Source organism: Larus michahellis, chromosome 7 (genome assembly GCF_964199755.1).
Source record: "Larus michahellis chromosome 7, bLarMic1.1, whole genome shotgun sequence".
Lineage (NCBI taxonomy): Eukaryota > Metazoa > Chordata > Aves > Charadriiformes > Laridae > Larus > Larus michahellis.
The window spans coordinates 4,676,594-4,699,423 of record NC_133902.1 but is presented as its reverse complement, the minus strand read 5'-3'; the positions used below and the strand labels follow the sequence as shown (position 1 = coordinate 4,699,423).

Genomic DNA, 22,830 nt, shown 5'->3' with positions numbered 1-22,830 from the left:
TAGTTTTCTTTCAGTTTGAGAGGATCTTTCCTATTGCTCGCTGATATTACAGTACATCTAAGGTTGGGGAGGGACGTGAATATTTTTGGTTTTGAGACAAGAAAGGAAGAATAAAATTCTGTCTCCTAGATCTTGACTAATTAGAGACAATGTCTGAAACATTCCAATCAGTGAAGAACTGCAATAAAACAGGCAAGCAAAATACTAGAGTAGAGCAGAAGGAACACAGCTCTAACAAAAGAGTGGGTTATTCTTCTGCTCCATCTGCAGCGTTCCAGTGTAGTAGGCTTCCTGTGTCAAGCGAAAGCTATTATTACACCGCAGAGCAGGGAGTAGGGTAAGGATAACACCAAACTGATTCAGAGGTGCCAGACTTGCAGTTTCTAAGAAACTAAAACCATGAGGTGAACCAGCAAAATTCATGTCAATTATGAAAGGAAAGGAAAAAAAAAGAAAAAAAAGATATTTTCTGCCACTGCAGGATGTAACAGAAACAAAGAAACAGACAAGAGTGAACACACTTAGGCAGTTATCATGCAAGATAAATATGTCATGTCTTCTCGGGACCAGTGCTAAAAGGAAGGAAAGGTAGGTACAACCAACAACAAAAGACTAAATTGCATTTTAAAAAAAAGGTAGGGGAAAATTTCAGAATTATATGGATTTTCCTACTTGTTAATTACTCCCACATCTATTTATCATCAACATTTTTGGCCCAGGCTGCATGCAATGAAAGCAGACTGGGGGGGGGGGCTATGTATTGGAAAACCCAAGCAAATAACCCTTGATTGCGTTTGCCTAACGCCTGCGGTCCCTCATCGCGAGAGACACAGAGCCACCACAGCTGACACCCCTTGAATGGTACAACCATGGAGTTTCATTCGCTTTTTTTATAGTTTCCCTGTGATCTTGAATAACTGAAAAAAGACAGCTCCCAGACAAGAGCCACGAGGGTGTTACAAGGCCGGCTAACTCAAACAATCCAAACGAACGAAGCTTGTTTTATGGCAGACATTGATGCGCGTGTATCCTGCTTTCCTCCGAAAACTCCATACGGAGGATCAACATCTGGTGACCAGAGTAATTTCAGCAGTGACACAAGCAAAGCATGAGCAAAGGAAAGGTGGAGTATGTCATCGGCTTTGGTAATATGCTTTTAAGCAGTTATTAACTATAATCCAATATTACTTTGATTGGAGAAAGTTTAATTGTTTGCATTAGCACAAATCAAAATCTTGTTAAAGAAACATAAGTGAAGTTTTTTCCTTAGCTTTATAGAGGAGTAAAGGACCCAAGACATACACTCCTCTACCTTAATTCTTTATGTTTATTTAATTTGCACTGAAATTCTCCCTCCATGTTGTCTTCCCCATCTTTTGGATTTCTGTTTGAGTTATGGAGTATTACAGATTCAACATCTTAGACCTGCTGCTAGTAAAAAAAGATACCATAATATAACTCAAAACTTAACAGGTTTAAACTTTGTAACACAGAAATAGCAACAGCGTATCTTCTTTGTTGGAAACTTTCTCTCTAGTTGTCAAAGCCCCCAAATGGGCTGTAGCGCACGGCACTGCTTATGCTTGTCCTTTTGCAAGCCCCAAATTAGATGTACTTTCTGTCAAAGAAGCACAATCCAAACACTATCAAGTAATCACACTCCTTAGTGAATAAATACCAACCTATAATGAATTGGTAGTCTAAAATGGTGGGGGGGGGGGAAGAGAAAGAAAGGCCTAGAAATTAATGACCTCTTAACTTTTGATCTTGCAGAAGGAGCTGGTAATGGGCAATCAGCCCTTACCACAACTCCAAGCAGTCTACAAACGCTTCTGGATCATAGAATCATAGAATCTTCATGGTTGGAAAGGACCTTTAAGATCATCGAGTCCAACCAAACACCCTACAATCTCTGCCACTAGAGCATGCCCTGAAGTGCCACATCTAGACGTTTCTTAAACACCTCTAGGGATGGTGACTCCACCACCTCCCTGGGCAGGCTGTTCCACTGCCTGACCACTCTTTCAGTAAAGTAATTCCTCCTAATATCTAACCTAAACCCCCCCATGTTTGGGGATGTTTCGGATGATGTTTGGATCCCCATGTTTGGGGATGTTTCGGATGACGTTTGGCATGCTGTTAACCCACAGCTCACAGGATACCTCAGCTGTATGCTGGTTTTCCATACCCGTGTGGTCCAGGCACACCTCTAGAAGGTACATCATTCCTGAAAAACTTCAGTGCTATTTCCACACAGCAGTAAGACGGATTTGTCAGTTCCCTCCTTTTATATTCGCTCTTTAAGCGAAGGGAGTAAATGACACGAAGCAAGGGCCGCAGGTGAGTATGGTTTCGTTAGAAAACACTTCCTCCCCCAGTTCTGTTCCCAGACAGTGGCAGCTCATAGTTTTAAGCAGGGAACAAAATTAAGAAGCTTTTCCTAATTAGTTCATCTGTGCTGCATTAAATTTGTGCTGGAAGGTTCCCAACATGGTCTGCTGCAATTATTAACAATGAATAGGCATCTCATAAAATACTGACACAAATGGCTTTCTGAAGGAAAACTGGCAGGTTTGGCCACACCTCCTATAATTATAAATGTGAAAAGGTTGTCTGAGGAAAATGTTTTTTTAATGAAGGTCTCGCAGTACGCACTTTGGTTACCATACAGCAACCTGCAAATGAGGTTACCATGAGACATCCCACCTCCAGTTGAGCTATACAAGCAGTCTGGGAAAAATTCTGCTGTCCAGACGTTCCTGTCAAATAAGTTTTATGCAGATGAATACTGGGATTTCTTGCCTGCAGTAGGGAAGGATGTGATAGGACAAATGACAACAAAAGCACCAACATTCAGGTGTCAAACACAAAGAATGGCTTTAAGGGAGCCTGAGGGTACGCAGGAGGGGAGAGAGAACTCAATTTCTCTCAAGGGACAAGAGATGATAAGGAGACAATCAGACCAAGAGAACTGCATTGCCAGTCAGAATCAATGGAGCAGAAGTCCACGTTTTAATTTGCAGATAAATCCCACGATGCATCTAAAAGCACCAGTCAAGGGACACACTTCCAGTTTTTCTTTTCAGTTTGTACGCAAACACCTTACAGATACTGTGAGCCTGTGAATGGACCGAGACTGTACAGGCACAAGAAAACATCTCTGCCCCAAACAGCATATAAAAAGATTCACAGTGGTTTCTTTTCCTCAATATGTACAAAAGAAGTCTACGTTCACAGCTTAAAGGTAAAAAGAGATACAGCTAAAATTCACAAGTCACGGAGATACTTACAAAATAAACTGCTCCAAAGCTTCCATGGCCAATCTCTCGGAGGTCTGTGAAGAGCTTTTCTGGATCTTCTTTGAAGAAGAGCTCTGCGATTTCTGGGTCCTTCAGGCTGCCCGCTCGGCTGGTTGATGGCATCCTGCTGGGCAGTTAGCCGACCGACTATCTGGGTTTAAAGTGCTGCCTCAACCCTTGGTTCATCTGTATGAATGGAGCCTCTTCAGCATGGATTACTGCAAGAAAAAGATTGCAATCCTTCATTGATTATCCTCTTCGCAAAGAGCCAGAAACAAAGCTACAGCAGAGCAGGGTCCACTTCTTCCAGAACGAGCATCCCTGTTGCCTTAAGCAACGCAATCTGTCTGCTGGTATAATGTCACAGGCCCACTGTGACCCCAGTCAAGCATTTCTATGGAACACAAACCAAAACACAAAGTGAGACACATTCCTTGCTCCAGCATCTGCTCAGTCACCTATAGAGCAGCCAACAGAATCTCTCTGACCCACAGCAGTCACCAGGTTGTCACTAGCAAGCCCGTATTACCTTGACACCCTCCCCCTGAGGAGTTACACACACTATGTCTTCAAGTAGTGTTTAAACTTTGTGCAGCGAATGACACAATTGCATATATATATATGTGTGTGTGTGTATATATATATATATGATCTTTGCAAGACAAGATATACGGTACAAGTATGATGTGTACAAACCACCACTGCCATTTATTAATCTGTATTTACATTTTTTAAATTCAGCTCAGTATTTTTTTCCTTCTGCAATTGTCCTCCAGTTAAGAAGGAGCTGGTGATCAATTTTTACTCGTTTCAGCACGCACATGGAGACTCCTCTAAAGCTTCTCCTTCCACAACTAAATCAGCCATGGTCTCTTCTGGTTTTTTCCCTCTTATCTAAATTCATTATTTTCATCTTAAAGTGCCCATTCTTCAGGGCCTTATTCACAACCCTCTTCTTTAGAAGAACAGCATCCAGAACAGGAGACACCCACTTCCACACACGACGCATGTCTTCTACTCTGCTAAAGCAGATGCAACCACACACTTTAATCGTGATAGCACACGATACAGTCTTCTACAATAGCCCACTGGCAAACTCCTTCTTCAGAGGAACTTGCAACTTCAGGTGCCATTGGGAAAGTAAGCAGCCTTTTCTGCTTGCATGTGCATTTGCTTTCATTTACTCAAAGTGTCTTGGAATCTACCCAGAATAAAAGTATACTGTCTAGTTGTGCTAAAAATCTTACCGTATCTCTACAACAGGTGAAGCCAAACAACCATTACAAATAAAATGCCTTTTTTTTTCCCCCCATGTCTCCTCTCAATTCCCTGTAAATGGTCACCAATAAAAATAATTCCGTATCACAGGCAAACAGCTAATCACACAGCTCACTTCTTCCCCAAAATCCCTGTCTGCTCAAGACTTCTGCTTTTTTTAATTCATTTTTCTTGTCAAATTTGTTTTCAAAAGAAGTTTTACGTCTTCATAATGGAAAAAAAGACAATAAACCCGAGTTTAACCAGTGTATCAGAAGGCCCTATCCCTGTCCATTTTCCCTCCTTTTCTGGACATTATAACACCACCTTTCTCCAAACCTCAGGATCATCAATGAATCATTTGTTTTCCCCTCCCCGAGGGGCAATTCCTACCAGGATGGAAAAAGACATACTCCTGTAAGTTTACGCTCAGTGGTACTCTTCTCTAGACAGTTGCACCATGTGAAAGTGCCAAAGACTGCCGGCTCCTTGTTAGTTCAACAAACTGCCAGCATCGCTACGAGGAGAGCAGGATTGCGCGAGAGACAGCCAGGACATACCTACTTGTAAAGTCTTCAAGAGTCTCCAGTTTTTGCGATGAAGACATGCGTGGGAGAGAGAACGCAGGGAAGGGAAGCAAAATCCAGCATTTTCATAGCTCTCCTCCAAGCAGTCAGCATTCAGAAAGACTTATAACCCAAAACATATTTCCCCTCTCAGGGGCTAAGGAAAAACTGACACACACACACACAAACACATATACACAGAAAATATTCATCTGTTCGCAGCTCTGCTATACTGCACGAGTGAGCGCGCACACACACATTTTGTATTGATGCAGGATCACTACAGCAGCCTTCGAAGCAGGCGGCATCAGCACAGGAGATACCCAGCTGCCGATGAAGCCGAGCGAGATGCACAGGAACGGGACTGCGATATCTCCACCTTCCGTTGCATAACGCGGTAACGAATACCGTGTGGGAAGGGAAATAATTAGCTTCAATTCAGCTCATACCTGAAGCATGCTACATTTATGAAGACTGGAAGAAGAGTTGGGTTTTTTGTTATTTTTCTTTCAAATAAGCCAACAATATTCCACTTGATTCCAGCTCTAACAAGCACATAACACTGAAAGACAACTGTTTCACATTTACAGCCCCCGACGAAACAATAGACAAAAAGCATCAGTCAGAAAAGCGAGAGAAAGGAGCTGGGGGAAGGGAGCTGATAACCAGAGCACACTCAGTATTATTGAAGGAATGTTTCTTGGATCGACGGTAATGATGTCATGTTCCATCTTTTAAGAAGCATCAGATTCTTACAAAAAGGACATTGTTGTTCAAAAGCAACTGCTGCAATCCCAGAATGCCCTTTTCCCTACATCTGTTAGTCAGAGGGGCTAGGCTTGGATAAACCTGCTAATATGGCCAAAAGTCACATGTCCCCGGGAGCGAGCGTGCGTGTGAGACCGGAGCCAGGAGAAAAGCCCTGCGCACACACAGCTGAGATGGATTACGGCCTTTTCCCCCTCCCCACCTACCCCCATGCCAAACCAGCCACTAGACTCCTTCTTGGCATCCTTTCTGAGCATGCCTCTGAAATGTCATCAACAGGCAACACTTTTTACTGCTGCTAAAACTCTTCCCAGGCTCACTGACGATACAGGCAGGAGTGGTACGGGGCTGGGCTACCACGCTGCCGGAATTCCTATGGCACATTGGAGCAGAACTCCTCATCCACCGTGATACACCTTAAAATACAGCTTCCCCCCCACCTTAATACTGAGAGCACAGAGACAAAATTAATTGTCTTTATTCTTGGAAATAATTGCTGCCTTGAAATGCATGAGAATAAAAACATTAAGTATTGAAACCTATTTAACAGAACAGTCACAAAAGTGTATGTGACGCTACACTTATCATTTGATCTGCTTAGATGGAACAATAAAATGCATTAATGTAAATTCCATCCATAAGAAAGCTTTACAGTGTCTCACTTACTAAAGTGCTCCCATTTTTTTTATGGATGCTACAATATTAAATTCCTTTAGTCTTTTTTTTTTTACCCAGACAACACGTGCTGCCTGCCAAAGCCCGATAGTGCCAGCAGCCGAGATGCTCTGCCTCCTGCCTTGCAATAATGACACCTGAGCACTTTGGGGAAATGAAAGTGAAGTCAGGAGAAGTGGCATGCAACGTGGTTATTGCATTATTTTAAATGTATTAAAAATACAGATGAGTCTTAGGATCAAAAAAACCCCTGCAACTAAACTGCACTGAAAATTAAATCATATACCAGCAGACAGCTGGTTTTCTAAATTACGGTCAAGTTGCACTTACATATTTTACCTTCTTCCACCGATGCACTCTCTTTATTACAGATTTTTGGATCAGTGCAGCTATACTGTTAAACACAACTGCTCCCAGTGGATGGGACCAATCATCTCACCTTAACAGCTCAGATCAGGTGGCCGGATCCTGGTTGTGGCCAAGAGATGGGCACTGCAAACGGGATATGGCACCCTCTGACTGTGCCCGTGTCTGACAGATGAAGAGGAAGTCTACCTAGAAGCCACCTTGCAGGCTGCTAAAATTAGACAAAATAAATTCCATGGTTTTTTCCTAGTTGTCACTCATACAAAGAGAGCATATTGCATTGCATAAACAGAACTACTGGTACTTAGATCAATTCCACTCATAACCGACAAGGTGACGTAGAAATACGAGAAAGATTCAAAATAAGCCAGGGAATGATCAAAGCACAAGACTGGACCAACTCTATTTCCATCTAGTAGGCTGAACTAACTATGTTTAGTTAGTGGTTACCATTACCAGTGTAAATGACACCGACTACAGGCCGAAATGTTTTATCAAATTACTTTCATCTGAATAACTAACAGTTAACAGAAACTGCACGCACAGATGCACGAAAGTCTATGAAATCAATAAGACGTTGGATCCTTTGTAATTACAGCTATATTAAATGTACATACACACCTCGAACCACTGACACGAGGAAGCTGAAGACGAGGACAGGGTAAGACCTGTTCTCTGCTGTGTTTTCTGCCTCCCTGCCATGTCATCTCAAGCTGAAGTAAGACCCACCCCTGTGACTAACATCCCCTGGGATCCTGCAGAGCAGAACAAGCAAAGCTCTAAATGGTCAGTTGCCATATTTAAAGTGCATAGTTAAGCCTTGTGCTGCGGAGACCTCAGAGAAATTAACATCTCTCCTCAGTAAAATATCTGACGGCTGTCAGTGTCACAGATAACTGTTTTCATGTAATAAACCAGCCTACTAAGAAGAGAACGTACTTAGCCTTCCCTGCAAAGGAGAAGGAAACCCACTCACCGAGACCTCCATCATCTTATTTTCCAAGCTCACATCCAGACCCACTCAGTGAGAGTGACGGTGACCAGAAGGTATTAGGTTACACTAAACATGAGCGCATCAAAGCATCTCTAGTTCCTCAAGACGGTTCAAAAGTTTGTAGGAATGAAAATGTGACAATTAGCATATAGGCTTGCTTGTAGATCATTAGCATTAAAAAGCACCGCACTTTGTCCACACAAATGAAGTTTCAAGGAATCAACATATTCAACATCCTTCAGCTTCTACACATAAGAATATTATAACCAGAGTTAAGCAAATACCGTGTGAGCACAACATGGAAACGACGAACAGATTTATGCACCCATCATCCTGTGTTTCTCTCCATTTCACCGGGTACCAAGAGACATGCTACACGGACTCCTACGATGGCTAACGAGGCCAACAGGAATGCTGTCCTCCATTATTAAGTTATAAACAAAGAATGATTTGCAATTTGAGGCATAAATCTTGTTTTATATAAATGCCATCTGCTATACAATACACTTAGCACAGTAAAAACTGTAAAAACTCATCTTTAGTATCAAAGGTAGCTACACTATGCCTTTTTCCCCAATAGAATATACCCGACGCTTTAAAAATAAACAAAGCAGGAGATGATTTACAGCACCTCTGATCTTTAGAGCCGCGTGCTGTAAGAGCAAAGATGATAAAATGAATATGCAATACAGAAAACTAACGGCCCTTCAAAGTTCTTCTTACCCAAAATCATAGGGGATAGAAAAAAAACAGCCAAAAACCTTCTCCGCCAAGAAAACACCACCAAGAAACAACTGCCCACCATAACATAACTTCATCTGGAAACTGACACTTAGATTATTATTTTTTTTAAAGCATCTGAATTGCATGTAGTGCAAACAGTTGCTAAATTTTACTGTAATTTCCTCTGGCAGGATCTAATGCAAGAGCATCAAGTAGATGGGCAATGAGTGTCATCATGCAACTACTGAAAAAGGGAAAAGGGATTTTCTCTTACTTGCATACGGGTCAGAGCCAGGGAGTGTATGAAGCAGAGATTAAATTATTCTTTTGACACGCTATTAAAAATCTCCTGAATGGCTTCCAGTTGACACTGAAAATTTCCACCACTATCATAAATATGGTAAGGTGGATCTATTCAAAGAACTGACTTTCAATTTTTCTTTTATTTTACTTACAATTTTGCCTGAAGTGAGAGATGGATGGTAAGAATGCTTAAAGAATGATTAGATGATAAGAATGCTTAAAATACTGACTTTTAAAAATTTCTGTATAGCATTGAATGCTTGAAAGTACGTTTTGGGAAGTAGCAGACAAATCACTCCCCATTTTTGCTAGACTGAATAAAAGCCTGTAAGATAAAAAAAGTAAGCTAAATTATAGAATGCAAGTTGCTGCTTGTACGCAAAATGTGAAGTAGTCACTATTCCATGCATTTTCAGAAAAAAAAAAATCTTAAAACAAGTTTTCTAGCATACAAACCAAAAATATCCGCATGTTTGAGCTGTTTGGTTATAAACCACGCAGAGGAAACCGCAGCTGGACTTTCGGTATCATATAACATTGTCTGTCGGGTAGAGGAAGCTTCTTCTCCGACATATATCTGAGATGCCAAAGAGACTGTCCCAGCACAAGGTACACCTGCGTACCCAGGCGCATCCTCACTCAACCAGGACCACACAGGAGCCTGAGCTCTGCCCTTATGTGACTAAAATACCCCATCTACAACACTGCAAAACACGGCCACAATGTACAGAAAGAGAAAACAATGTGATGAAGGGCACAAGTATCATCTGAGTAGAAAGAAAAAAAGTTATTAATTTTACTCTGAAATGCACTCTCAAGGCAAAACTGTTATTTTGCAACACCAGTGTATTCTCTTCAGGCAACAACGGTATGTTGCACCACCCACCCCTCAAAGCCGTGGAGATGCAAGAGCGATGATTTGACGCTGATTTGGTACCAGAAGCGGAAGGGCTGTACACTTGGTGGGGGCATATCAAAAAAGAGGATGAAGGTCCAGCATCACAAGGAGCAAACTCTCGTCACACCAGGCCATGCCGATACATGTGACTTTAGGAACAATGCTACTACTCTTGACCTATTTTACCATCTGCATATAAATCAGCCTTTACAATTTCAGCCAGATGAGTTCTATGCATGGAGTTACCTTATCCAGAAAGATAAAGGGCAGCCAGAGATACATCCCATCACTTCATTTGCTGTTCATCAAAAGCCAGGTGCTACCAGCCTGCTGTGGTGGGTCCTTTCTCTACGGGCACAGACCGAAGAACTTCTGTTGGCTTATCTGAAATTTAGGGCATCTGCCATCAGTGCAATACTGACAGATTCAGGATCATCTTCTATCCATCCTTCTGCACCTCTCACAAATGCAGGGACACATGTTCATCAGGTTCTTCATGATCACTGGGAAAAGTACGTTCTTGATCACTGCGCCCAATTTCTCCTTCCAGCAAGCTTGTACAAACTATATACCACGGTTTTTATTGCTTTCTAATTAAAAAAAAGAAAACACCCACTGGTCCACCCAGTTGACTCTTTTTTGCTGTTCTAACAGAAGCAGAGCAACTCTAAAGTGCCTTAACGTGCCTCGCACACATAGGAGATGAGTGACTGAAGGTGGCTGTTTTCTTCAACAGCTAAAAATCAGCTTCCCGTCCATGCTCAATTACACCACGGCAGATGGTACTGAGACAGTTGTATTCTAGGTGATTATCACAACGGAAAGTCTATTAGCATCTCCAAGCCTCTCAAAACGGACAGCAGTTTTAGTTACTTGATTCATGTGAAACCACAGACCACAGACGACTTGCGTACTTGGGTAAACCTCTCCCACCCAAGCTAACAACAAGTTACTTCTCCTAGTTCTGCAATTTGGAAATCTTCCTAGAGTGGTAATTAAGGGGGGAAAAAAAGATATCCCAGAAACGAAATAAGAAAAACCAGGAGATGCGGCAAGTGGCATTCAGCTTCTCCCATGCCCCGCAAAAGGACAAAAGGCACTCGGGAACATTTCCCTCGGGATCCTGCTAACTTTCTTTTGCCACTTAGTAGTGAGCTGCAGCTCAGATGAAAAAATTCTGACAGAGTCATGAACTTGCCTTTCTCTTAATTATCTTAAAACCATTCTTTTTGGTACACTTCTCCATGGTGCATCCATGAGGACTATCTGTCATTAAGGAAAAGAGAGGTGCAGATGAATGGCATTCTACAAGAGACTGTTAGAAAAATGTTTAATATTCAGAAAAAAATCTGAAATGCTGTCACAAAACTGATTTAAAAAAGGAACCATCCCGAAATAGTGCCAACTACAAGCAGAATAAAGGCACCTGGAATGGTCTGAAAAAACTAAGTTGTAAAAGGTAACTATGGATGGAAAGCCGCACCGAGATGTTGCTCTTTTCTAGACTGCTTTTCAGTCTCTAGCTTATGTATGCAAGATGCTCCCCTGCTTTCTACCAGTCCCTAAGGGAAGGGAAAAGACAGCAGTGCCTTGTCTCCGATTCAGGAGCCCCTTCTGCTGCCAAAGACTGAAGCGGGTGAGATCTTACAGCCATTATGACAGTGAGGAGCACCTTCACGTGGTCTACAACCCCACACATGCCTGTGTAACTGCACTGAGATCCCCTACAGAGCAGGAGAATGGTCATCAAATGCTGCCCTCTTTATATCTTCCACGTTCCCTCATCTATGTATTTCTAGACGGACTAGATTATAAAGGTTAAGATGAATCTGCACCGGGATATTGTGATGAATTCTGGGAGCTTTTTGTCTGCGTGAGCACCTATGTTTTGGTTATGGGGAACCTTTTCTTCCCCAACACGGTAAATTTTTCTTCATCTGACAAAGAGCAAGCCTAACATTCCAGAAAGATTCCTTTTAAAAAGATTTTTGAGCAATGGTTCTATCCTGGAAAAGCCTCTTTGCAGATTTTTTTTTCTTTCTTTCTCTGCTTCTCTACCTATATCTTTTCTTGTATTATACTTCTTCACAGAACAGCCTCAGGAAGACACTTTTATGTTAGAGAACTGCTTGCATTTCTCTTATACATGCACTTGCAGACTCTGTGGCTTACTTTGATTTCCTCTCAAAATTCTGACACTAAAATGTCCATCATCAACTCCCTGAATTACTTACCCCAGCACACCTTCTGATCCCGCTGAGCTCTTCTGCTTGGATGTTTACTTTCCAGGAATGTCACTAGCAAAAGGGTCAGAAAGTGAAGTTTCCCAAACCTCCGCTGACAAACCCAGCAGTAGAGCAAAAAGTGCAACAATTATCCTGTGCCTTCCATTTAAAACAAAATGGAAAGAGTTTTCTGTATTTCTGATTATTTCTACAATCTTTCAAGATTTCTAAGTGGCACAAAAGATAACTCTAACTGGGTAAGCCTGTTCCTGTGTTAAAGACAGATATTCTGAACCAACTAGATCTATTTTGACAAGTTACATATGCCGGTTATAAACAAACAGGAATATATCTAACACTACAGTACTCCTGAAAACGCCAGTTTTATTAACCGGCAGTTCTGCAATGCCACTCACCCGAGAAATACCAAATCTACCACAGACCCTCCCACTTAATGCAAATAAAAGACAATGCTGAGGCAGTTGAAAGAAAAATTAATGCCAAAAAGCGTCCTGTATTTTTTCTCCTATTTAAAGCAAAACTTCCCAAGGGATCAAAAGTTAGACCTACAGAATAGCTGAAGAACAGCCAGCGTTCACTTCTCAAAGACCAATGTCATCAAAGTTCAAGAAGTGCTAACCATACCCTGACATATTCAACACGAACATCTCCTGAATGTCTTTGCTTGTGATAGTTCTGGTACATTTATTAAGAAGGTCAGCTCTAAATTTAGCAATTCCTTAGGCTAGCAAAGCTATGAGGAAGGCAACTGGAAAAAATGCAATCTTCTGTCCCCCTTCTTTTGCAATTCATTAAGTTCACAGTTGTTGCCAACTATTTTCCTTTACTACATAAAGCATCACATTAACACACACTCTGTGACTGCATCACCTACAGATAACTCTCTGTGGCCACCTCTCTCGGACTAAAGAGTATGCATTACAACAGCTCCAGTGCAGGACATGCTGTGCTGGCAGCATACTGGCCAGGAAGAGGTTAGCAAGCGGCCAGCTGATGAGAGTCAATTAAGTCTAGCAGCAAAAATACTGGGAAACTCCAGCTGTCCATAAAAAAAAAAAAAAAAAAAAAAAAATTAGTCAGATATCCTAATGGGACTTGGGTTTAAAGAAACCTTTTCTTGACCCCTAAGCAATTTTGCCCCAGAACAATAAATAATGTAAACGTAAGCAAATTAGCTATTTTGGATTCAGCATAAATAACTCAGAAATAAGCTACTAAAGCTCACAATATAGATAATTACCCATGAGAAAAGAAGTAATTAAGAAGTAGTAGTATCACACACAGTTTTAGGAAGGAGGCCTGAAAGGAAGCAATTTAAAGTCTTCCGACCAATAAGTAAAAAAATGAGAACGGTGAAATTGAGCTTGCAATTAAATTCACCAGAGTGCAGAAGAACGCCAGGACACATGTCCACCCAGCCAGAGGCTACGTCCAACCCCCCAGTCCACAGGTCAGACTCTTATTTGAGGAAGTACGAACCTAGCGAAACCAAAGCCAGCAGGAATGACCTAACGTAGAAAATAAAGTCAAATACTAACAGAAAAATCCAAGAGAAAACTGGAAGATTCTGCAGGGATAATCTTAAAACCCAAGCTGTGACAGCAAGAAGCCTCAGGCAGTCACGCAGCCTGCTCCGCGACCAGGCTGGAGAAAAGCCACACAGGAGAGCAAGGGTACAGGAAAGAAGGAAAATTTTCTGCACAAAGAAGATGACTAGGTCTAAGGCATGGTGCTGTCACAGACCATACATCAGGAAAGCTGGTCCTTCAATAAACTCGTAAATTAAACATTACTGACCTACTGGATGAGTAAGTAGCTGCCCTAGAAGACTGATGTACCTCCGGGGTGACGTATACTTTTGTCACAACTGCTGTCCCCTTCCAACAGCTGCTGCTCCAGAGAAGCTGCCCACAACGGCTGCAGCCAAACCGAACAGAAGAATTAACTGAACTAATAATTAGTGGAAGTAACATGCTAATCACTTGGTGACTGTGATAGACTAAGAACTAACAAGCCAAACGTGTATGCACTAGACTATATGTCATTAAAATGACAGAACAACTCAAAAGGATATTCAAAAAGAAGTGGGCGGTCTTGTACACAAAATTATTATGAGTATTAATTAGTCATAGATGGGAGAACAGAAACACCACCTCTGAACCAAGAGCTGAAATACTGATACAAGTCACAGAAAAAAAGCAAGAGGTCAGATATATAATTACATGTTTTGAACCAGGGAAAAGGCCCTCGCAACCAGAATGACCACAGATACTGTGCAGATCCTGCATAATATTTGCATTTAAGATTTGGAATGGGAGGGGAAGGAACATGACAAGTTTTATTTAGGGCAGTTGACAGGACCAGAAAGTACACAGGAACCTAAAAAACCAACGTGAATGAGCAACAAGACAGGAGATGAAAGCTCAAAAAGTAAAGAACAGTCAAGCACATATCTACTGTTGAACTAAACACAACTCAGGAGCTGAGCTTTGTGCAGACAGCTCAATGAAAATAATTGCACCATTATGCAAAGACAACATCAGACTTGTTTTTTAATAAACAACACAAAGAATTAATTAGGAAAATACAGAATTTCTGACAATACATTAAGGAAGTCTCTGCCATGCTCTGCTCCTGGCTATTATTCTTCACTCACATCTAGCAATAAATGAAAGTACGGTACAAAAAGGCCTCAGAAATAGAAAGTCATAGATGTCCAAGAAAACAAACTAAGTTTGAAGAGAAAAGCCGCAGGAGTTAAAAATCATACATAAGAAGGCCATGTCAAGTGCTCAGACTTCAAGAACAAGTCCATAAGTCCACAAAATGTAAGAGTAGCATATTTATAACAGAGTGAAGGAATTCAACCAATCAAGCCATAAAGGGCAAAATTAACCTGCAGAAACTACTGCAAGGTACTGACCGCAAGACACATAAACATTGCTTTTTAAACTAGACATTTACACGGGTAAGAACATCCACAGGTCAGGTAAGGTATTCCTGAGTGCTCCTGGCACCTCTTCCGAAGCATCCAGTCGTTACCACTGCCAGAAACAGAAGACAGGACCAGACAGGTGACGCATTAGATACTGGATGACAATTTTTCTATTGCTATTCTTCTAGGGTCAAACAAACATCATCAAAACGCACGTTGTAAATTTTGTTTAACACAGGAGTTTATAAAATATACCGTTACCATAAACAAACAAACAAACAAACACGGTTTATTTAAAGGTTGCACAGAAATAATGAGAAAGTACCTTACTAGATTCTAGTAAGGTGCACGTATGTGATGGACCTTCATCATGGGACAAATGCAGAAGAGGCATTTCGGAACAGATCACCAGTGAAAGGCTAGTCTGCTCTTCAGAAGGAGTGACCAACCTAACGGAGCCCACAGAAAGAGCCATCAGAAGTTCAGCAAAGGTATATGGCTGCTTTCATAAGTTTGTAACTTAAAGCAGGGTCAAAAAGGGGTTCAAACATATTTCAGCATCAAAAGAGTTTAAAACCTTCTATAACCATTAAATCTCTTCACCAGATTACCTGTGCCCATAAATGCCTTTACTGAGCAATTATTTCACACATTTCTAGAGCCCAAGAGCAGCTCCATTCCTACTGGAATTCCCCAAAATCATGGCAATTTGTCCCATTTTACTCCAGCTCAGACTGAGTGTTTATTTTTCCTGTCTCCACATGACCAAGCAGAACAATTTTTTAAACGGCACACAGCAAGGGGATGAGTCAAATAACCAAAAGCAAACAATTACAAATCAAGGAACACCTTTTTCACTATTTTACCTACTTGAAGAAACGCTTCTCCAGTGGGTTCTGCAAGGCCTACATTACTTGTCTTTATGCCTTTCACTTAAAATAAAAAGTATTTTTCAGGATATATTAAGATAACAAGCACACCCTTTTAATTTGATGAGTTTTATCTGCTTTCATGGGGAAAACACTCATTTCAACTAATATACAATACAATTTAGGTAGCAGTGGTTCAGATACAGAATATGTCTCAATTGGAAAGTTAAGATCATAGGACTGAATGTCCTATTAAGTCCTGTTCCTGCTATTTTGAGCAACTATATAATAGAATCCAATCATCAAATAATAACCAACTCCTGAGAACTTCTCAAAGCCACTACTCTGATTATAAGGCTGCTCCAGAAACCCACTCCTATTTTGATTAGGAACCAATTTAAGATTAAGAACTGATTATGACTGATTTACAGTTTGTATTTACTATTTGTCAGTTTACACTGACTTACTCTTTTTCCCATACTGTCCTTAAAGTTTAAACAGTTTTCTTCCCTTTTCAATGTTGAGGGATAAGCATAAGTACAGAGATATAATATGTGTCCCCTTGGCCTGTTAGCTGAAAAAAGCAAACGAGATTTGCCTCCCTTTACGACACAGGAGAGAGAACTGGCTTCCCAGACCATCCTAACAGCCCTTCCTCACATCCGTCCCAAACTAAGGCTTTTTTTTTTTTAAAAAAAAAATCCCTGACCAGAATTGTCCACATCTGCTTATTTCCTGGACACATAGCATTGAAGTTTTAAAATCACCATGGTATCGATGGATATACTCAAGTCTTTCACATCTTTCCATTTCTAACTGATAAACCACATTTTTATATTTCATATATTTATATGTATATTAGATATATATTATTATATCTTTTTAATATAGTATATTTGTTGTTACTGCATGACCCACACTTTGTGCTATCCTATTTATGTCTCTATTACTGCAAACCACCCAGCTCATTCAGCCCTGCCAAGCGAGGCTCCAGTCCTCTGGATTGACGATGCTCCCAACTTTGCCCCAGCCGATTTTATTAACGCAGTCCTTTCATGGCACATCAAGACCAAAACACCATTTAAAATTTGCCTGAAGATTGATCCTTGAAAACTATCAGCAGCTTCCCTCTAGCCCCCACTTTCTCCTTCAACAGGATTAACTCACCTTCCTGCAGCCAGCCCCTAAACCATTACACCATACCCTGCTTTAAGAAATCTCCAACGTGGTGCTGTGTCCTATGCTGTACTGATATTCACCTACGTGAGATGAACTGGACTTGCAGTGCTCTGCCATCCCAGCCACTGTCCTGCTCCGTCAGCTCTCCAGCAACCCTCTCCTGGCAAGGACGGTCACTCCCTCACAACCCTTCCATCCCCACACATGGGAAACATGGCACGGGTAGTTTTTACATCAGAAGGTGTGGTTGGGCACACAAAACATGTCCTTGGTGCAGATGAGGAAGGGGAGGGATGGGACAAGAAGCGTGTGAGAACCATTGTCCTTTCCATTCCTGGGCCAACAGCTGCCACACATTTCCTCCTGGTGCTCCCCAGGATGCTCTTGCTCCCCATCACCTTCCTCAACTGTGTCACTGTGACCAAGCTGCTGGAATGAAAGCAATGGCTTCTGGCAAAGACTTAAAACTAGGTATCAGCTGCACTTCCCAAAATCCAGCTAGACAGGGTACCAGCAGCAAGGAGGGGGAAACTTGTGGCACAACTCGGGGAACAAGCCACCCACCCACAGCTCAGCCAGCAGCAGCTCCCATCCCACACGCTCATGGTCTGGCTGGTCAACGCTGGTCCTGCACTTCCAGAGGCCAGGTGGGAACACAGAGACATCGCCATCCTGGCACGGAAGGCAGGTACGTGGTCCGTTTACCCAGGAATTTTGGGCACGTCTACTGACATTCCATAAACCCCAAAGATTTATTGTAGAAGCTCTGACATCACTTTCAGACAGGAACAGACATCCTGGCAGTGAGAGAGGAGACTGAAGTAGGAGAAGTTCCTAACGACCTGCTTCCCAAATGCAGGCAGTCACAGGTTTGTGTGCTACATTACAGTTGTTCCGTTTGCTGACATCTTCTCTCTTATGTACTTATATACCCATTACCATAGTAACCAAATTCCTCAGAACATATAATATAATTTTTATATCTAGCATATTAGAACAAAATTATTAAGGTTACAAAGGCAAGCGCTCCAAAATTAGAAAGTGTCAGAATTCAGACTGCCATCTCCCTTGCCAACAATCAATCTTCGCTTGCTGCCTCCCTCCCCATCTCCCAGGCTCCCAAGTCACCTCTCCTGCAAACCTCCAGCTCCATTTCTCCACCAGCTGTAGCTCCTTCCTCTCCCATCCCTCTGCAGTCCCGGTCTCACTATACTTCTGTCCTGACGTATTCTTATCTCCCCTCTCTCATCTGACTTTTATACCTCCTGCATTCACACCAGGCATTTTCCTCCTCCACACTGCCTGGGTGCTCTCCAGGAATGATTCACTGAACACAGGACAGAGATTCCCCACAGTCTAGGAACTGGAAACAAGAGAAGTCTCTCTTGCAGGAAAAAGTCCTTCTGATCTCCTGTAGCCCAGGGCTGGAGCATCTTCAGCTGCTGTCTGAGAATAACTGCCTGCTCAGCACCAGGCTGCAAATGCCTAAGCAATGCACATTACAGCATAAGAGCAACCCGTGGGTCCTGCTAAGGGATAAGCCCCTGTTCCAGGAGGTGTTTTGCAAATACAAAGAGGGTCTCCACCCTGATGAACTTTTATAAAACAAATTAACCTTTATGCTTTACCTGCCTACATCATTATTATATATCTATCACTAGGAAGACACATCCATGGAGTGCTCAAGAGCCATGGTTTCTCTCAACACCAGCACCTGCAAGCAGTGTAGAAGTGAAGAGTGGCATCTGTTGCGGTGGAATATCCCCAGTAAATTCAGCAGATCTCTCCTTACAGAAGGTTTACTAAAAAGTCCATCAAATCACGGACTTAGGCATCCTGTTGCTTGACTGCCTCTCCACTAGAAAGACAGGTTAATCGACACATCATTGCGCACATACAGAAGGTAAATGACTACATCTTTTCTCCAAAAACCTGCTTTCGAAAAATTATCTGTCTCTTTTCTGGTTTTGGCGGTACTACTAATTGCCCTGAATAAGAGGGATGAAAGAGGTAGGTCAGCATCTGCACCTGAAGCAAATACTTGGAACAACAATTCAGAAACAAGGCCCACAAAGCAAGTTTTAATGCCCAAGGTCCATCCTACCCAAGTTAACTCTTACTGGGAGTATTTAAATTTTTTTTTCTCCTGTACACCAACTCTTCAACTCCCAAGGAAAAAATACAGCACTTTCTCCTGGCCTGAAGAGAGGAGGAAAGTACTTAAGTTGCTTGAATGTACCTAGTAAGCATTAAAGTATTTTAAGGCTGAAAAGGCAATTTCAGCTCAAGTAGGAACACATCCATCCTAAATTTGACAGAAAGCTGTAATCAGAAATTGGTCTGTTCCAACAGCACAGATCCAAACACCTTTATATTTCATGGGTTCTTTGTGTGCTCGCACACAAAGCCGCTTAATCCAGCTGTTCTCAGCAACCATTCACAAAAGCAAATGAATGAAAAAGAAATAATCAGCAACCATCTCCACTCCTACCCTTTAGTTCAGGTGAACAATAATTTGATTGCTTCAGTCGACGGACAAAACTATTTCCTGTGCCTTTAAATAAAAGGTTAATTGAGATATGGCAGAACCTGCTCTCACACTTGGGCTTTCTGAAAAACAAGGCTGTCCTGCCTGTTTCAAGGACTCTGGCCTCAGCTTTTGCATGAGGTGAGGCAGGGAGCTGCCAACAGGCGACTTTTCCAAGACTGACCCGATCTTTGAGAGAGGCAGTAAAGGAATAGCACTGCAAAGAAAAAAGCCAATTAAAATAATCTTAGACTTCTCCTCAGGCATTCGCTGCTGGCAGGGATGGAGCTCGAAGGCCTTTGTCTCAGCCAGCGCAGCGGCCTGCGCCTTGCTGGGCAGCAGCGGTGGCTGTTGCGAGGAGTCTCTGATCTGAAGGCAATCAGCGATTTGGTCAAAGATAAACCATACTCGGAGGCCCACAATCGTGCCATCTAATGAAGGATGGTAACTGGAGATGAAAAAAGCTATAGCCACACGGCACAGCTGGAGTGGGATTAAGCTGTACGGTTTGAAGGGTTTCCTTAAGATGGTCTGCAAATATGCAACACAGGGTTCTGGCTCTATCAAGATATGGAAGAAGTAACGCAGCGGGGGACAAGGACAGCCATGAGAACAGTCCCGAGAGAGTAGTGGGACAGACCTTCCTGGGAGGACATTAGAAATTTTCAAAAATAAATCACCTGCTTGTTTGTTTTGGTGTTATTTTTTTCCCCAGAAAACAGGAAAGCCCCAGAAACAGGGCTTGGTACTCTTTCTTCATTTTCATTACATGACACCTCATAGAGACCCTCCTATTTTCCTGGAGAGTTTGTCAAACATTTTTAGACAAAACAAGAGATGTTGTCTGCATTAGAGTTTCAATACTGTCACCATATCTGTCCAGGTTCCCTTAAAATGCCCCTCTCTTCCTTACAGTATTTAAGAATCTACCTTACACAGAGCTACAGTGTACTAGTCCTTATCCTGAAGCAGAAAAATCTGCAGCATTTTTCACTTAAATTTTAATTAATGATAGCTATGCATGTTTAGATTTTATCATGACATGGATTATTTTATACTGAGAAACTGTATTAGAAATTTTGTCCTGGTTAGCAGAAGCAGCTTTTGCAAAGAGCTTTTCCTTTTGGGACAGAAGTGATGGTTTGCACCGGGGCTGGCGGTATTTAATCGTTGGCGAAAAGCAAAATAAAATCGTGTCTCTGAAATAAAGACCATTCATTCTGAAGCCGAAATATTATTTGCAGTATTCAAAGGTATTGTCCACACAGATAGAAGAAAGCAGATCACAGCTCAGGCCGATGGTTTCAGGTCTGCAGAGCGAGGAGGCCAGCTCTGCATGACTAACATCGGCCAACTGTGTTAACAGGACGGAGAGGACCACACCTGCGATGTCTCCATTCACAGGTTCTACACTGGGTCTGGAAAAGCATGGAAAGACCAAAGCACTGGTAACTCAAGATTGCTCCATCTCCCATTTTTTTCATTTTCACTACTTTCTCCTAAGAGGATATTATCCAATTGCCTAAACTCACAATGCCACATCTGACCTACACTTTCAGTAGACGCTTAAGAAGTACCTAGTATTTGACGAGCACTTAGTAGAGTTGCAGTAAACATTCTTACCTTACAAACATGTAAACAAAGCAACTAAGAGGTGACCTGTCCAAGACCACACAAGTTCACAGCAAGAACAGAAAGGTCCAACATCCCCCTTCTTATGCCAACCATTAAATACATAGGGTCTGTGTTTCTTTTCCAAGTTTCAGCCAGTGCCCAGCCTATTAAAATAGGGAGCAGTATTATTTATCTGAATTTATAATCTTCTATCTCAATATGACTTACATTTATCACAAGACAGAGTGTAAAAACCTCTGCAGAAGAACAGCTAAGTCAGTGAATAACAGAGTTATGACCACTATCACCTTTTGACTCGAGAGTACCAGCCTGCACACAACCAGAGAACATGGGGACTGAAGGCTGCCTCTGCTCCGGTGGCTGTTTGGAGGTAGATATTATCAAATTCCTTTCACATCTGTTTGGATTTCAGGAGACAAGCAACCACATCACACACACAAAAAAAACCCACCCTCACATCCCTTTGGCAGCCAACGATTTGAAGGAGGCACAGAGCTTTCTCTCCAAAGAGCTCCTCACCCCTAGAGGCTGCCCGGGAAGGGCACTCGTTGGGTGTTAACAGCGGAATAATACAGCAAATTTTTGCACTATTGCAGTCTGCACTGCACCTACTGTAGGGATAAATAAAATTCCAATCTCCACAATCTCCAAGGCTGTCAATCTGACACCTTTTGTGAATACTAAATTCACACATACAAAGAACTTTCTCCTTTGTAGGTTTTGAAACATCTCACATGCTGTTTCCTACTGGTAACTGAACAAGCAGCATAATTTCATACCTGGCAATTTGAAGCCTCTTTTTCAGCAGTTTGGAATAATGGATTATGCCTTTTGTTTGTCAGTAGGAAGAGACAAATAAGAGGAAAAAAAACCCAGTAAAGTTTCAAGCAACATTTCCTTTATTAAAAGAAGATCTATTTGCTGACTGCTCCTGTTGGCTAATAAACAAAGGGAAAGTCAGGTGTCCATTTTACAAATTCTAAGGATCTTGGATTTTTGAGCTGGGAAAAGTAGGACAACCTCCTGATACCTTGGGCAGATACACCCCTAACAACCGACCAGCAAAAAGCAAGAACTGCTCCCTCATCATGCATGCAGATCACCCATGCAGCCCAGCTGGACAGGGAGCTACTGAGAACTCAACACACCATGCCAGAAAACAGTATTTACTTTTTGGACACAAGCTATAAAGAACAACCAAGAAGTAATTAAGGTTCCTGAACGCAATGGGGGAAAGAATATCAGCTCCAGTGCTGCTCACTGCCCAGAAGTTCTTACTACATCTGGACAGCTTCTGAGACCACCAGCCTACCCTCTAACAACCAATACTCAAAGCTTATAGCCTCCAAATACCTAAAAACACCTCTCTGCAAATTATTTTGCAAAGTCATTTCGAGCTCTAGCCTGAAAAAGAATAAACCGATTCAAATTTACATGAAGACTACTACTCAGTATAGCTAACGAGCTGCATGAAAGCCACAAAAGGGTTCCCATAAAGAAGGAAGATCTTGGATACGCTCTTATATTAAATTTCACAGCCTTGAACAAAAATCAGCCTGGTTCTATGAGTCCTGCAGTTGCTTTTGGCTG

The 22,830-nt window shown here is 41.9% G+C and overlaps 1 protein-coding gene across 1 annotated transcript in view; it reads right to left on the bottom strand.

The window, feature by feature from the left end:
• TAOK1 (TAO kinase 1) overlaps nt 1–22,830 on the bottom strand; it is a 68,941-nt gene that overhangs the window by 34,153 nt on the left and 11,958 nt on the right. The window contains exon 2 of the mRNA XM_074593618.1: nt 3,291–3,517. Within this exon, the coding sequence (XP_074449719.1) occupies nt 3,291–3,422 (132 nt within the window). The 5' untranslated portion in view covers nt 3,423–3,517. The remainder of the gene's footprint in view (nt 1–3,290; nt 3,518–22,830) is intronic.